We start from the raw sequence: 16,164 nt of genomic DNA, 5'->3' as shown, positions 1-16,164 counted from the left end.
ATGTTCTAGGTTTTCCCAGTAACAACAAAGTTAAGAAAAATATATTGGAAAGTAGGGCTGGTGTCTGCTTCTCAGTGCAATGTGGCTTCAGATAGAGCTCAGGACACCTTTCTCAGCCTTGTGTACCTGACTGCCAGGCTGCAAGAATTACTATTTATTTCCCAGAAGCCACTGAACTTGACCTCTGTAGGGTTGCAGTGATATGCTACATGAAAGGGACATGGGGTCCAATCCATCAATAGCTATTTTTTTCCTCTGCACCTGTGAGCTGCCCTTTGGATGGGAATAACTTGAAAAGACTTGATCTTCAGTGCAGAGTGAGAGGTTCACTCCTAATACAGACCATGTACATCTATAATGTGTTTTGGGTGTAGTGAGCTATTATACTGTTCTGAGGTAGGGTTTTTCCTTGTCCCTGACCTGGACATTTAAACAAAAATGTCATGGATTTAAAGAATAAAGAGATAAAGTTGGTATTTAATTAAGGATTAAGACTGGAGAGTTTCTATACATGCATCTGGATCTGGGGCATTGCCTGTGTTTACATTGTGTAATGTACTGCCAATTCTGGCAGCACATGCACTGTTTACCTCAGTGTGTGTATCTCAGAGCTGAGATCCCCCTACAGAAAGGCTTTTCAAGGAGGAATGTGCTTCCCCCCTTGCAGGGCTGCCCCAGCAGAGGTTGCACAAGGTGGGCATGTCAGGTCAGACCCAGCCTGGCATTTCTGCAGCAGGATCATGTGCATGTCCCCCAGCAAATACCTGCTGAGGTTTAATTCTAAAGTTTGCATTTGAAATGGTGAGATCCAAGCACAGGATATGAGGCATTAATGACTGAACATAATTAATTCTGACTTGACAGTCTTGGTACTTGCTCCTTCTTCACTATTGAGCATGGGGTGGCAGGACAGGAATCACAGTGCCAATAGTAATGCTTGTTTGGGAGTACTAAGGATAGATTGTCCACAATGGGAGGTACCAGCTTGCATTGTGGTATTCCTGCTCATTTTGTGTAAGATTTGACTCATTCTTTCATTTGCAGTTTTTGTTGGACCTCTTCTGAATTGTTATTTGCATCTTCAGTGACTATCAAATAAAGGCCACACAGGTTAATGCTGTTTACCATTTGCAAGTGAGAAGAGAACCTCCATTTAATGAAGAAAATATTGTGTAAAGTGTGTCACTGTACTGGCAACATTGTGCTGCAACCTGTGTTGTTATCATCTTGATGCCTGTGTGTGTTCATTTCTCTCCTACTTCTTGTCATGACCTCTGTGACCTTGTGCTTCAGCATTGCAGTGCCAAACTGTGGGAAGGAAAGCATGCAGAAATTCATGTCCCATTAGAGTTCATCCAGGAAGGAAGAACTGGGACAAAGCCCAACTGGAATCTTTGTGGAGACAAATGTTGGGTTCTAAACAGATTATCGGCATCCTCCCTAAATAAATTTCCTGTCCTTATGATTCCATAGGCAGACTTGTGTTTGGCTTTCAGATGCAGAGATCAAGGCATCTTCATGCCCTGACTAGAAAAGACTGGATTTTAGTCCATATGAAATGATGAAGTCAATCAAACTTCATCTTGTACTAAAATCTTTAGCAGTCATTACATTGATACAGGCAACATAAATAGTGTTTAGTAGAACAAGTAGTGGTGAGCCATATGCTAGGTTAGGAAAATAAAAGGTGGATACTTTTTTATGCAAACTATTTAGGATGGACAACTTTTGCTTTCTTATGGAGCAGTACTGCTTGAGCTGAAACCTGTTCATGTGTTGTCTTCTCTGGCAGATAGACCTTTCCACAATCAACTCTGGCAGCTGTTTTTCAGTGCCCCAGCACTGTTTTTTGTGTTTTGATTGGTTTTGGCAATAAACCATTTCTGGACTGTAGGGAGACAGTGATGCAGACAAAACAGACAGGAGGGCTGCCCGAGCCCCGCTCAGTGCAGGAGCACAGGCAGGAGATGTGTGTGCCACAGGGACAGATGTGTGTGCCACACGGACAGGGGATGTGTGTGCCACAGGGACAGATGTGTGTGCCACACGGACAGGGGATGTGTGTGCCACACGGACAGGAGATGTGTGTGCCACACGGACAGGGGATGTGTGTGCCACAGGGACAGATGTGTGTGCCACAGGGACAGATGTGTGTGCCACAGGGACAGGGGATGTGTGTGCCACAGGGACAGATGCGTGTGCCACACGGACAGGGGATGTGTGTGCCACAGGGACAGATGTGTGTGCCACAGGCTCCATCCCACGGCTGGCAGGAGCGGCCTGGGAATCCACAGGCGCATCCAGAGCTGCTGAAATCCTGCACGGTTGGTTCCAAAGCCACACTTCTTGCATAACCAGAAAGGAATGAACAAACCTGCCAAGTCTTTCTGCACAAAACAGCCGCGACAGGAGTGTGGTGATTGTTATAAAAGCAAGGCAAAAGAAACAAGCTTTGGAGAAGGACAAGAATTTGAAGAGGCAAACGCCGCTCGGAGGTGCTGAAACGCGGGGTGTCAGCGGGAGGAAGCAGAGGAGAGGGAGCTAATGCAGCAAACGCGGCCTAGAGCCTGCAGGGCGATTATCCCGGGTCATAATGATCTGCGGAGCAGGGGGCACGGCGGAGAGGAGGAGAGCAGAGGAGGAGGAGAAGAGCAGAGGAAGGAGAGGGAGGAGAGCAGAGGAGAGGGAGGTAATGCAGCAAACGCGGCCCGGAGCCTGAGGGGCGATCATGCCGGTCAGACCGTCCTGTGGAGCCGCTGTCCCGCAGCGCCCTCTGCTGTGCCCGGCGGGGAACGGCGCCTGCTCCCCGCGCCCTCCGCCCCCGGCAGCGCCGACGGACCGAGACTGCACCGGGAGCAGCGAAAGGAGCCCCTGGAAATGCACTAAATGTGTTTATTTTACCGCTGGGGTCTAATGGATGCGTGTTCGAGCTCTGCGTTATCTTCATTACAGTGAGCTTTATCAGGGAGCTGAAAATCCTTGACAGTTATTCAGGAGGCTCCCTCTCTACAAACAATAGTAAAAAAATCTGTAATGAGCTTTTGTTTCAGTATGTGCAAACACAGGTACACCCACCGTGTTCATTAATTGAAAATGTAACAACTGTAGTCATTCTTCCCTCTTTCACATTTAGGATCCTGGAAGTTTCATGGAAAAGTTCTATATTTCTGACACTTTCAAGGGTTTTTTTCAATATTGTTCAAGTAACTAATGGAAGTAAGGAACCTACTGTTATGCTTTCTGGGGAATTGTTTCATGTCCTGACATTTCCTGCTATTTATAAATCATTATTTCCCTTTCCAGTGCTTTTGTCTTGCTGTTGTTGCTCAGGTACAGACCTAACACCTGGACCCTGCTGTGTCTGCCCCTGGCTATGTCTTCAAGGAAGTGCAAGGCTCATTAGCTTGTTGTCCAACCTCAGAAGTGCTCAATATGCTCCCACACCATGTAACCATCCAGCACTGCGCCTGTCCAGTCAGCAAGACATCCTACTCCTACAGTGTGCTCTACTTAATCCAACCAATCAATACTGACAACGCTGAGAATCAGGAAAGAAATGTCGGGTAATTAACTCTGAACACCTTCTAATTACTGCTACATGAAAAGCACCCTTTCCTCCCATCCTTGACATGTTAGGCTGGTTTCTGTTTTGTTCCAAGACTTCACAGAACAAACTGGGACTTTGCAAGACCAGGCCTGGAGGGGAGTTTGGTACCACACTGAGACTGGAAGGGAAGGGGGACGCTGAAGGTAAATTTGGCACTGAAAAATGCTGAGTTTGCACATCCCTATGTTCTCTTTAGGAACAAGTCCTATTGCCATCACAGCTTTTTACAAGGAGGCATTGGCATAACCCAAGGGTTTTCACTAGTTCAGAATGCCAGCAGAGACTTGGGAGAAGCAAATCTGCTTTGGGATTTTCCAGAATTTGAGGCACAAAGCTCATGGAATGTTTTATTTATCTGGTAAAATGGTGCACAAGGATTTTTAGTGGCTTTCCTTTTTCCTCTGTAAAATAGACATCTTTAGTAAAGAAGTCCAGGTCCAAAGAGGATTGAGGAAAGTTACAAAGTACAGCTGGGCTGCATTTTATAATAAAACAGCAGAAAATCCAATCACAAAAAGTAGGTGGAAGATGACATCTGCAAGAGAAACACAGGCTACATGTGAGTACTTCCCTGTCAGCTCCCTTTCACCTTCTCTTCTCACCCCATTCAATGAAACTGCAGGCCCTAATGTGGCTCTGTCAACATATCAAGTGTTAACAAATAGATTTTGAAAGGTGTGTTTCAAAGCCTTTCCAATCAGAAATGCTTTCAGACACCCCTGTTAACCCAGTAAAACATGATTGTTCCTTTTTGGGAAGGGGGTGTGACAATTAGAGAAAAAAGATTGTTCTGTATTGGAAGTAATTGCTATGATTTTATTGTCTGGTGTGAGTAATATACCAAAAGAAGGAAAACAAAGTATATTACACCAGGAAATAAAATCTGATTTTGAAATATTCACTCTTCTGTCAAATTTACTGGTATTTCAGTTTTTTTTCTTTGAGCTATGGATTTTATGTCGACAAAGACACTCAAAATGCATATTTGGAATTGATACTTTCATTGTAAAACTTTGCTGTTTACCTGAGAGTGTGTAAAATCTGGATAAACCTTTGCCTGTATAAAAGAGGAAGAAAATAATTACATCAGGATGATGATTAAAATAGGGCAAAGTGCACCAGTGTGCTTTGTAAAAGAACAGGAAACATTTGTGACATTTTGAAATTCTGAATATTTCTTCCTCTTGGATTTACTGTTTTGAAGTTAAAAAAGGATCCTCAGTTCTTTTACCTTCTAATATCGATGGGGGTTTTCTGGTGCGACATAATGGATTGTAATAATTTTACTGTGTCTGTATTTGTAATTTTAAATTGGCTTTCAGATTGGTGCAATTGATAAACTAGTATAAAGGGCTCCAGTGAAAACATTGTTTGTTCCAAGGACTTGTTTCAAAAGATGAACCAGCTCAGAGAGAAATCCCTGGTGCCTGCAGGAGGCAGCAGTTGGAGGGAGCAGTTGTTCTGCAGTGGGGAAGGCCGATGGCAGTGCCATCGGTGTGTCAGGAGGGATAGGCACAAATCATCCCTGCAACACAAGAAGGTGTTGTGGATATGCTGAAGCACGGACCCACAGTGTAAAGAAAAACTTTCCTGCTGCTCCTGACCTCTCTCCCACTCCCGTGCAGCTCAGAGCATGTCTGAGCTGCTGCTGAGGTCACAGGCAGGTGAGCAGAGCTTTCACTGCCAGCTCTGTGTGCCAGTGGTTTGGCCATTTATCATAAATGCCAAAGGGGTGCCTTGACTCACTTGGCAGGAGAAGAGAATGTCACTGAGCTCTCCTGCCAGAGTTGGAGGGGACCAACTTCTGTTCAAGACTTCTGCTGCCCCAGGGGACAGGGGTCTGGCAGAGGGCTGTGGCTCTCTCTGCTTGCTCCTATCTGCCGGTTTCATTGCTTCCCAAAGGGAGAAGCACCCCAGGAGCCCTGGCACTTACTGCGCACGGTGATCTCCGCCACCAGAACGCCTCCGGTTTGTTCCGCGCGCTGCCCTCGCTTGTCACATATCTCAAGAGAGCAGAGAGAAAACCAAAACAATTAAAAATTATTTAAAAACCCCACAGGCACAATTCTTATGTTTCCAACCAAGGAAATTGCTGCATATTTTCTAGGGACATTTTTTTTTCCTGTCTTTAATTACTGGGGGTTTTAGTGCAGGAGAGATTTGAAGAGAGCCTTACAGTTCATTTTCTGAAGATTTTGGTGGGCTGCTTTCCCACCCTGCCTTAAACAAAACTCCTGTCAAGAAGAGGGAAATTGAGCTCCATCTGTTTAACCCCTGACCTCTGTGAAGGCTTCTGTGGTTGTTTATTGCTGATGATAATTGTTGTCCGTTGGGTAGAAACACGAAGCACCAAATCCTTTCTGAATTGATCAGCTCATGTCCAGCACTAATGATGCCTGTCACAGCTGACAGGGTCTGTATTGGAGGTGGTGCTCTACAGATTAAAGGTCCTTGTGCATCTCTCTGACCTTTGCAGATCCCCAGCTGTGGGCATTTTTATTACAAACTCAGCATGTAGTAATTCTGGTTATGAGTTGCTTGTAAGCACAGACCACCAGCTTGGTTCAACCTTAATTGCAGAAGACCACCAGCTGCATTTTTGAGTGGGAACTCGAGGGATATTGCCTGATTGAGCAATTAACTTGCACTGGAGGGTGAGGTGGGAATTCCACACAGTGCCTGAAAGGATGATGTAGGTGTTTGACAGTACTGCCAGAGGGGCACATATGAAGTAATGGGTTTGTGTTTTCTTTTAACTCCGATCTGTGACTGGATAAAAAGTTGAAGAAATCTTAAAAATCTACAAAATTATAAAGTTTTTTCTGTTGCCTTTAGAATTTCTAACAATGTGCTTTTGTCAAACATGCAACCTGTGCACAAGTCAATTCCTCCTGCTTAGCTCTGAGGCTGTATATTACAAAATGCTGCCTTAATTTGCTCCTGGACTGAGGAAGGGGTAAGAATGAAAACTTGGGCTTACCAGGAGGAGTGATGTTTTCTCTTCTCCGGCAAGAAACATTTGTTGTTGAAATGACAGCATATTGGCCAAGGAGTATTTTGTGTTTTCATTTTAGCTTAAATAAAATTCTATTTCATTGCACGAGAGAAAGAATGGCAAAGCTCTGACTTGGTGAAGGGTGGAGAGAGAGTCTTTAAAGAAAGACATTTTATGGGCACTTGCCCTTGTTAAATTATGTGCCTGTATAGCACCCTTACCATGCTCCCATCTAAGGATACAGGAATCCACTCTTCTACCTCAGTTCCTGCTTCAGAGACAATTTATGTATTTTATGCAGAGTAAGATGTCTGCAAGAGCAATAACTTATTGCAGCATGGCAGGGAGGACTTTCCTTGGGAAGGGGGACTGGGAGCTTTGAGACTCACACTGCCCCGAGGCTGCTCTTAGCACCAAGATACTTGGTAAAATGGAAAAAACTCAACTTTCTCCTTTTTTCCAGGCTTGTGTTTAACTGTAGCTGTTTGTCAGACAGGACTGTAGTCTGGGATATGAACAGGACCTGAGTTTTTCAATGGCTGCCTTATTTCTCAATACATTTAAACAAGTTTCCCAACGTTGCCTGTGGCATGACAGGGGCTGGGCTGCCCAGCTGGGCTCACACAGTGCCTGCCTCTATCTGCCGAGAGCCCTGGCGCTGGCTCTGCACCTGCAGACGCTCAGGGAGGGCTGGCCATCCTCTGTCTGAAGGTGGCACCGTGTGTTTCTGCAGCAGGGAGGCCTTACCACGGGGCAGGAGAACTTCTCGCTGTCGCAGATGTGCGTCTCGCAGTGCAGCCAGACCTTGGACAGCTTGGGGATGTTGCGGAAGCGGAAGGCGTTGAACTGGAACGTGGCCCGGTTCGTTTTGCCGTTCTCGTGCACTAGGATGGAGTAGTCCGTGGCACACCTGTGTTGTGTGGGGAGAAGCAGTGTCAGAGCCCCCGTGGCTTCAGTGAGACATCTCCTGAGGTGACATCTGATGAAAGCATTTGCCCAGCTTTTCCTTTGCTCCCTTATACCCCCACAACCAGCTTTCCAGCCATCCTCAGGGCGGGGCTGAGGTGCTCCCATGGGTCCCACCAGCACCTACCCCTTGGTGATCAAAGGCCAGTGGATCTGGTAGAAATACTCTGAGGAGGGGGTTGCCCAGCAGTTGTTGAGAACAACTTTAAACCTGGGGAGATACAAACCCCAGATTAGCAAGGAATGTCCCAATTGCCAGTTTATTACTCATTCCTCCTTCCTTTGCCTACCTGTCACTTAAGCCCTTGGCTTCCACTCCAGCAAATATGTCAGAACCAATTTCTGATGTTTCAACCACAAAGGGGGCTTCCTTTATACTTGAGAACTTGGCATTCTTTGAAAGGCAAAGACAAAGGCATCATACATTGTAACATACAAAGCAAGGCATCATTAAACTTCAGACAGCACTGGAGAGATTGACCCCAGAAACCTGGGTTCTTATAACCTGCAACCTCCAAACTCTACACTGGTAGTAGGACTATTGCAAACCAAGATGATGTTTAAAAATATTTTGATTAATATTTGGTGTATAATGATGATCAGTGAGAGAACTTGATGCTGTTTGGGTTGTAGCATGTATTGCATATATTCCCACAGAGCATGGGTGGGGAGCAAGCTTGCTGCTGCTGCTTCTGCTGGTGGGAGAAGCTGGTGGGAGTGAGAGTGAAGGTGAGTGTGCAGAATGGGAATGGAGTTGGGACATGACCACGTGTTGGAGAAAAGGAAGGAGAAATCACAAGAAAAAAGCCAGCCTGCTGAACATGGAGCAGTGTGGTGCTCAGGTGAAAAGCTTTTGTTACAAATACACTGAAATGCCTACCTTAAATCCCAATGCTTCTTGTTGGGTAAGATGATAACAAAGCTAGCACCAGAATTGTACAAAGAGCCAAAGAGCATCAGATTTAGTCCAAGCATTGGCTTATCTAGGGGAAAATACTCCTTTTACCTGGCCTATAATTTTAACACAGTATGTTCCTAGTTGTGCTTTTTCTTGCTGTGCTAAAATAGAGAGGCTGTTTTGGAGCTTTTGACTGTGCTTTTGTGGAGAAAAGATTCCAGGATTAGGAGCTGGCTGCTCCAGCAGTGCAGTGAAGCTGCAGAGAGGAGAGGGAGTCTTCAAAAGATCTGCCTGATATCAAGGGACAATATTTTGTTGGCAACAAAATTCCAGCATGACCTAAAGATCTGTGGGGTACATGAAATATCTGTCAGGTGAGAGGATCAGGGAGAAAGCTGCAAGAGAAATGCAGGGAGCTTTGCTGTGTCTATATAGGCCATGCAAGGCCAGCAGTACGTGCAGATTCATGCTGCTTTTGCAGTGGGACTGCACACAAGTTTTGATTTTTCTTATAAAACCTGTCAGCAGGTTAGAAATGTACCTCTCAGCAGAAAAATCTGTCTGATTCTGAGGGATTAAAAGAACAGTTGGCATGAGTCTGCTCAGTTCACTTTAAGTATATCCCTGTTAATCAGCAGAAACAAGAATCCCTGCCAATCCCACTGCAATTATCTTTTCCAGGCTAGTAATGTGCTCCATGACACGTAAATGTCAGGAGCAGCTGCCCTGTTTTTTCCAGCCCTTTGGGTGAAGCCTTTGTAAGGTAAAGGTGAAGGTATGAGTGGCAAAGAGCACTTACAGAGTAGAAGTTGAGGGACAGCTGGCTTTCAAATGAGCCTGAGCTCCCGTTCTTCACATGGACAGTGGCCACCCTGGGGACAGGACAAAATTCTGCATGAGTGAGGCATGGTAATGAGGACAGGGTGAGACACATTCCCAGGAGAGGACATACCTTTGGTCAAAGGCAGCCTGGTTCACCAGGTAGTTGGCATTGTATGAGCAGGTGAAGGAGTAATTCACTGGCTGGTTCTTCACAATCACTGAGGAGTCATTGGAGACGATGGAGTTGTAGAAGTGGTATATGGGATTCTTGAACTGTGAATGGTGAGACAGAGAAATGTGGGCAGTACTGAGTCCTTGAGGCATCAGGAATAAACTTTGAAACATGAAGACTCTGATGTCAAAACAGGCTCCCCAAGGAAAATCGGTTTGGTAGCTCTTTATATGCTGTGCTGCCTATTCATATGCCTTACTAAACATAAGTTCTGTGTAACACAGGTGCAGGTGAACAGCAGACTAATATCACTAAGCCTGTGAGTATTTTGCCTGGAACTGCAAAGCACAGCTGTGTGATTATTCCTTCTCCTTGACTCTGCAGTTTGGCTCCTTCTTCCATTGGTACCTATAGCTTAATTCAAGCTGAAGAGGACAGGACTCTCTCAAGTGAGTGCAGCCATTTCCTGAGTCAGAAATGCTGACCTTCATAGTCTTACCTCTGACTGTGTGCCACAGTATGATTTGTTTTTAGGTGACAGGTCTGGGATTGTGAATTGGTAATATCCTGAATCGTGGATCCCATTGTAGCAAATGCCTCCAAGTGCCAGCTGATTAACCTCCCATCCATAAGGGCACTCTGGAATTCTGGTAATGATGGTTTTAGGATAGCAGTATACTAGAATTACATCTGGAAGGAAAATGATATACCTGAAGTTATTCAGTAGTAATTTCCTTTCAAAAGAGATGGGTCCACCCATTTACTTTCCATTGGGCTTAACCTTCTGTGAACAGGGATGTGTGCTGGAAGGTCCCCTAATGACAGCAGCTTTTGCTACACAAAACAGACCTTTAGGTTGTTAAATTCTGTCCTCTATGGAAGAGTTTAGCCTTTGCCTTCTAATCAATGCAGAACTTTGTGAAAAATTTTTATCTTTCTGGAATAGCCGATTGAAAAGCAGAGACACTGGTGAGAAACTTGAAGTAAAAAAAAACTGCACTGAAAATGTCTCATTAACTTGTGCTGCAAAGCTGGCTTCTGCAACACCACTGACTCTGTAAAAATAATATTGGTGAGGTTGTTTGGTAGGCTTTGTAGATCTGCACTGTTTTGTACTGGTGTATAAATCTTGGCCACAATAGATATTCTGCCTTTTCTTTTCTTGGACTGGCACTATAAATCCAGCACAAACTGAATTTTTCCAATTGTCAAGTCAAAAGCCAAGTTCTAAAACTTAACCTAGGCCTGCTAACAACAATAGGAAATGACCCAAACTCCAGCCCTGTTAACAGCAGTGCCGTGTATTTCCAAACATGGTGATTGCTAATGCACACATGAATGCTGAACATCATAACAGACAGACAGACTGATACCTTCATAACAGCAGAATTGGATATTTTTCACAGGCACAGCTAATTTGAACATCCCGAGGAAATTTTAAGGGCAAATATTGACTAACCATTAGTGACCTGAAAACTGAGGAAGACTTCCAATTACCACAGTGAGAAAAAAAGGTACCCTCCCTGGAATTATTCAGTTACTTTTTTCAAAGCCCTTGCCACTCTCATTTCTTATGCTAAAAGCCTCATTTTGCAGCCTTTCCATGTCTGCTGGGAAAGTCGAGACATTAACAATTTGGTTTTTCTGATTAACGAACCTTGAGCACATGCAAGCTGATTCTGCTTGTGTTAATGCTCAGATTTAAAACTGGCAACTTTAGAGCTATGAAAATTCCTGCAGTTAAGAGAAACTGCTTATGCAAATAAAGGTACTGAAATAAATGGCTAGAGGGCCAAATACTTTAGATATACCATGAAATGACTGACAGCAATCTGACAGCAGTCATGCACTAAAAAGCAAACACTAAATTGAGGCATATTCAAACACATTTCTGGACCACATTTTGTAATTGTAGTGAAATCTATTTTACAGGTCTGGCAATCTGATGTAGTCCGTGGGACTACAACCCAGTTTGGGCAGCTAAGATCTGCTGCATCTAGCCTGTACTATTACAGAAAATTTCTAATTGCTTTTGTTCCCTCTGCTACTTTATGCTTTTGTGATTAACTTTCTTGCACTATGGTTATTGCACAGAATTAGCTACATGCCTAATTCTTTGTGGGGTTAGGACTTGTATGGAACATTCTTTACTGTGCTAGCTCAAAGCAGGTCAATAAAAGAAATTTAAGGATTAGCTCTACAGAATCCACAGTTTAACTTTATGAAGGAAAACCTTTTGATTTTGAATGAAAAAAACCCTTTGGCATCTTAATTACAGGAGAAGATCTCAGGAGGTTTAAGTTATTTTACCTGCTTTATTTGGAGTGCAAGGCCCTGCAAGACCTCGAGCCAAAATGACCAGCAGATAAACAGCAAGAGTCACCATTTCTTGCAATGATCTGAGGACACAGGAAATAAAAGCTGAAAATGTCTTTAAAAGTGGAAATAAAAACAATGCATTGTCTGCAGTCCTGAGCTTGTAGTAGCTACTGTTAAAATGTCAATTTTGCAGAGAGAAAAAATAACATTACTGATATCCTGTCACCCAATCTAATTGCAACTACAGGGTAAATATTTCAAAGACCATTGCTATAATTAGGTCACTATTGTGACAATTTTACTATTTCAGTTTAGTGGTGGCTTTTAATTATTCTAGTTTGATTTCTTGCAAATAGTCTAAACCTGAAGTGTTAATATAACCAAATGAAACTGAAACAGTGGAATTTGAAAAAAAGAGGAAATAGAAATTACTAGAAGAAATATGACACAAGAGCATATATAATGTGCTTAAAATTTAGTGCTGAAACTATTCTCTGTGGTGATTGGTATTCTGATGCATATAAACTTAAGATAGCTCAGTTTTGGTGAATTATGCATTTTCTCCTTTGCTGCTAAATGTTGAGTTTTGAGGAAAACATCCATAGAAGTTATTTACATTTACATTTCAGGCCTCCAACCTGAAAGCTGTTTCCCACAGGGGAAAAACATATACAGCCTGTGGGATTGGAACTGCAATTCTCATAATTTCCCTTTGAAGACACTCTTCAGTATCAGCCCTCATACACACATCACTAAGCAGACTAAGTCAGAAGTAAGAAATATCATTTACAGGGAAAAAAAAATCATTCCAATTCACTAGTTCTAACAAAACCAATCAATTTCAACATTTTCACTCAGCCTCTATTTAAAAATATATAAATATACATGAGTTTATAAAAGGGTCTTAAAGTACATATCAGTGACAATTCCTTCTAATTATCATCCCATGCATTCTACAAGAAATTAAAGGTTATACCTACGAGACAGGAAGGTGCTAATTATTTCAGATTTTCATTCCAGTCTTATTCCAAAAGCAGCGCCGTCAGCTCTTTCCAAGATGTCCTCTTTCAAATGAACCCAGCTGGTGTTATCTTCGCTTTATATAAGCAATCTTGTAAAAGGAGCCCATCTCTGGTTAAATCTCAACCTGCCAGTATTGTCCAGTGTGAGAGGAAAAAAAAAAGAGTTATAGAAAAGCAGTTCTCTTCCCCTAGATGAGACTGCATTGCTGCTATTTGATTTTTACAAATCTTTCTACAGTGGCTTTTTACTGATCTTGCAAACAAGTGAACAGAAACCTCCTGAAGGTACAAAATTTTTTGGTTTGTGAGTTTATTAGGAAGATGTAAAATTTCTGGAGAGGTGAAGGTACAGCTGCCTGCTAGAATTCAGTGAAAACATATTTATAGGAATTAGCTGCTTGTCTTAAATGGTTTATTGAGAATGTCAAGCTTTTGTGCCATACAAATGAACAAAAGTAGTGGCAACAGATCATATACTACCTTTGGAGTTGTTTTTTTACTTATTTTTTTCTAAAAGCTCAAGCAAGTAATCTGAGTTTAGGTAGACTCTTCCATAAGCCTTAGCATTATGCTACATCATTATAGTACATAATACTAAATGCACACAAGGCTGTGTAATATACATTTAACATTAAACTATAGATTGTATAAAATTTACCATTGCACAGAAAACTGAAACAAATTTACTCTTTGTATGACCACCAGTCATGAAGTTGCCTGTGAAAGTCTTGGCTAGCTGGTGGGATTTTCTGGTGCCTCATTAGATCCTGTTTTTGTCAGCTTATAGTGAAAGGCCCAGAAAAAGTAGTGGGTGCACTACTGCTATTTTATACAGAATATGGGTTTTAAACAGTCTTGCCATGGGAAGTGGCCCAGGCTCAGCTTTGGACACTGTGTCCCAAACCTGACCCAGTCCTGTGTGCTGCTGAACCACTCCTGCTCTGATGTCCTGAGTCAGTAACGTGGGACCCAGCCCCATTGGGGCTCCTCAGAGATGGTCTGTTGGCTCCTCTAGTGCAGAACCTCATTCTGCCCCACCCACAGCAGGACTTTGGTGTGGATCTGCCTTCTCCCAGGCAGTTTTTGGCAAACAGGGTGGCACAGTAATAAAGGTGTACCAGTTGTCAGTAGTTTGGAGTTTTTGAGAGAATCAAATGGAAGAGCACAGTGGCCCTGACCTAAACCTGAAATGCTCAACGAGGAGTTTTTAGCTGTCCTGTGAGTGAGATTTGTAGGAACACCTTGATGACAGCATTCACTACAAGTGTCTCAAGCCAGAAGGCCTGAGCAAAGCAGGGCAATGGGTGCACCTGCACTGTGAGGTCTGCTTGGCAATGGTCGTGTGCACATGAATCTGCAGTGACATGAAGAATTAAGTGATCAGGGTGACTTCTTCTGGCAAACTGATCCAAAGCCCTAAACAAAGGTTGAAAAGCTGATCCAAAGCCCTAAAAGGTTGAAAAACCATGCTGGTGCTTGATTTCAAATATCAAGTCTGAACCAAGACTGAAGCTTTGTAAGGAGTTGCTCTTACTGCTCTTGTGAACCTGCAAGCCACCACATTCTGATTTAAATGAGATTACTTAAAGATGGACACATGGATAAAATCCTCTGGGCAGGGTTTGTTGTTATTTTAATTGAATTAAAGAATAATCCACTGAACAAGAAGCAAAGCTCATCAATCATTTGGTGTGATCTCTCTTAACTACAGATTATCCTCATCAGAAATCTTAAAGCAAGGAAGATTTAACTCCAGGTACCTGTTTTATAGCCTCACCCCAAATCCCACAGGGATTCAGGCCTAATTATGATTTCCTAAGGCTAAATCTAAATATACACTGTGTCAACATGCACTATTTTTTTGTCTTTCTGTGTGTGAGTGTGTATTTGGTCTGGAAGAAGAAACCAGGGTTTCTGGTGAGACTTTCTGATCAACCCTGTTGACAAGAATATTTAGCACAGAAACAAGGGGACACTTGCAGAAGAGGGCTTGTGACTTGGGCATGGGAAAGGACTCATGGCTGTGTACAAGCTAATTCTTCAAACTCAAAGAATCAGATTCAGTCCTGAGGGTGGACTTGGCCTATCAGGCCTGCACACACAGGGCTGATTTGGAGTATAAGATATTTGGCTAATCTTGATTATGAATAGTGTAAACGCCTTGCTGAAAATTATGTAAGTGATCCGCCTCACCATAAATTAACAAAATTAACAAAGCTCTTGAAACACAGCTTAGCTTTTTACTGATAATTTTTAGCAAATACGCTAATTAAATTATCATTGGTATAACAGTACAGGTTTCAGTGGAATTACTCCAAAATGGATCTAATCCCATAATTTGTATGAGAAAATAAATCTTTCACTATCTTCTCACAGAAAACTTATCTCCACGTACATAATACTCCTTTTAGGCAAAAGGTAGAAAACAGAATGAAAACCATGAAACAAATTTGGCAGTGGTGCCAGCTGGTGTATAGTAGTTTGCATTTGCATGAGAAACAAGCACAGAATGTACCTAAGCCAACCAGCATTTGATACCTGCACTGATCAGAGGTGAAGGCTTGGAGAAGGGTTAGGTTTCTCTCAGTAAGTGCTCACACTGAAAAAGGAAAGCCATTAACTTGCAAAGCAGACCATTGAGGATTGTTGCAGTTCCCTGAATCTTTCCAAGACCATTGAATAATCTCAGCAACCTAAGTATTTGTACAGATTTCAACCAAGAGCAAATGAAGGACTTATTGTGGATTCCACCTACAAGGGCAGCTTGTGTCTCCAGCCTTGTTCCTCACATTGTGATGGAAAGCTGTGTGAGTATCAACTGTCTGGCTCTTACATGAAGCAAATGAGGTTCTGCTGTTTGAACCTGCAAGGGATATAGCAACATCCAGTTTTCATTGGTTTTGGACAAAACAATAAACCTGAAGGGTCCCTCGGCTGTATGGAAGGACTTATGGGATAATGGAGACAGGCAGCTGGTCCCAGGGGAAGGCAGCTCAGCTGACACTCATCTAGAGGCTGCAATGTAAAAATGATAGTGTTTCCACACACCAAAACCTGGCATAGTCAGTTTTGTCTGAGATAAGAGGTGCATTTATCCCACAGGCATAGCAGAGATCCATGCTGCGTCTGGAAGCATAGCAGCTGTATTTACATTTGGCCTGATCTGAATGAGTGGATCCCCTTGAAAGTGCAGCACTCTGTTGGTACAATCAAATTTTACTGAAGCCTGATTGAGCTGTGCTGTGTAGACTTATTCCCTCAAGTCATAAATACCTTAGGGATTTAGGATTGTTTTGCCTTTTACAGTGTAAATACCTTTCCAATAGTTTATTACTCATGGCATGTGGCTGGTCACTTGCTTCA

General features: G+C 43.0%; 1 protein-coding gene across 1 annotated transcript; it reads right to left on the bottom strand.

Annotated features, from left to right (window-relative positions):
• Positions 1–3,964: 3,964 nt before the first annotated feature.
• TECTB (tectorin beta) lies at positions 3,965–11,846 on the bottom strand. The gene is made up of 10 exons (XM_058810833.1): positions 11,771–11,846; positions 9,960–10,150; positions 9,419–9,561; positions 9,266–9,338; positions 7,859–7,962; positions 7,696–7,779; positions 7,350–7,512; positions 5,541–5,610; positions 4,632–4,664; positions 3,965–4,142 (listed from the first exon to the last, which is right to left on the bottom strand). The coding sequence occupies exons 1-10, from the start codon at positions 11,844–11,846 to the stop codon at positions 4,090–4,092; spliced, it is 990 nt and encodes a 329-aa protein (XP_058666816.1). The 3' UTR covers positions 3,965–4,089.
• Positions 11,847–16,164: the final 4,318 nt, after the last annotated feature.

The sequence above is a fragment of the Ammospiza caudacuta genome, chromosome 9 (genome assembly GCF_027887145.1).
Source record: "Ammospiza caudacuta isolate bAmmCau1 chromosome 9, bAmmCau1.pri, whole genome shotgun sequence".
Taxonomy (NCBI): Eukaryota; Metazoa; Chordata; class Aves; order Passeriformes; family Passerellidae; genus Ammospiza; species Ammospiza caudacuta.
This window is presented reverse-complemented; position numbering and strand designations above follow the sequence as displayed.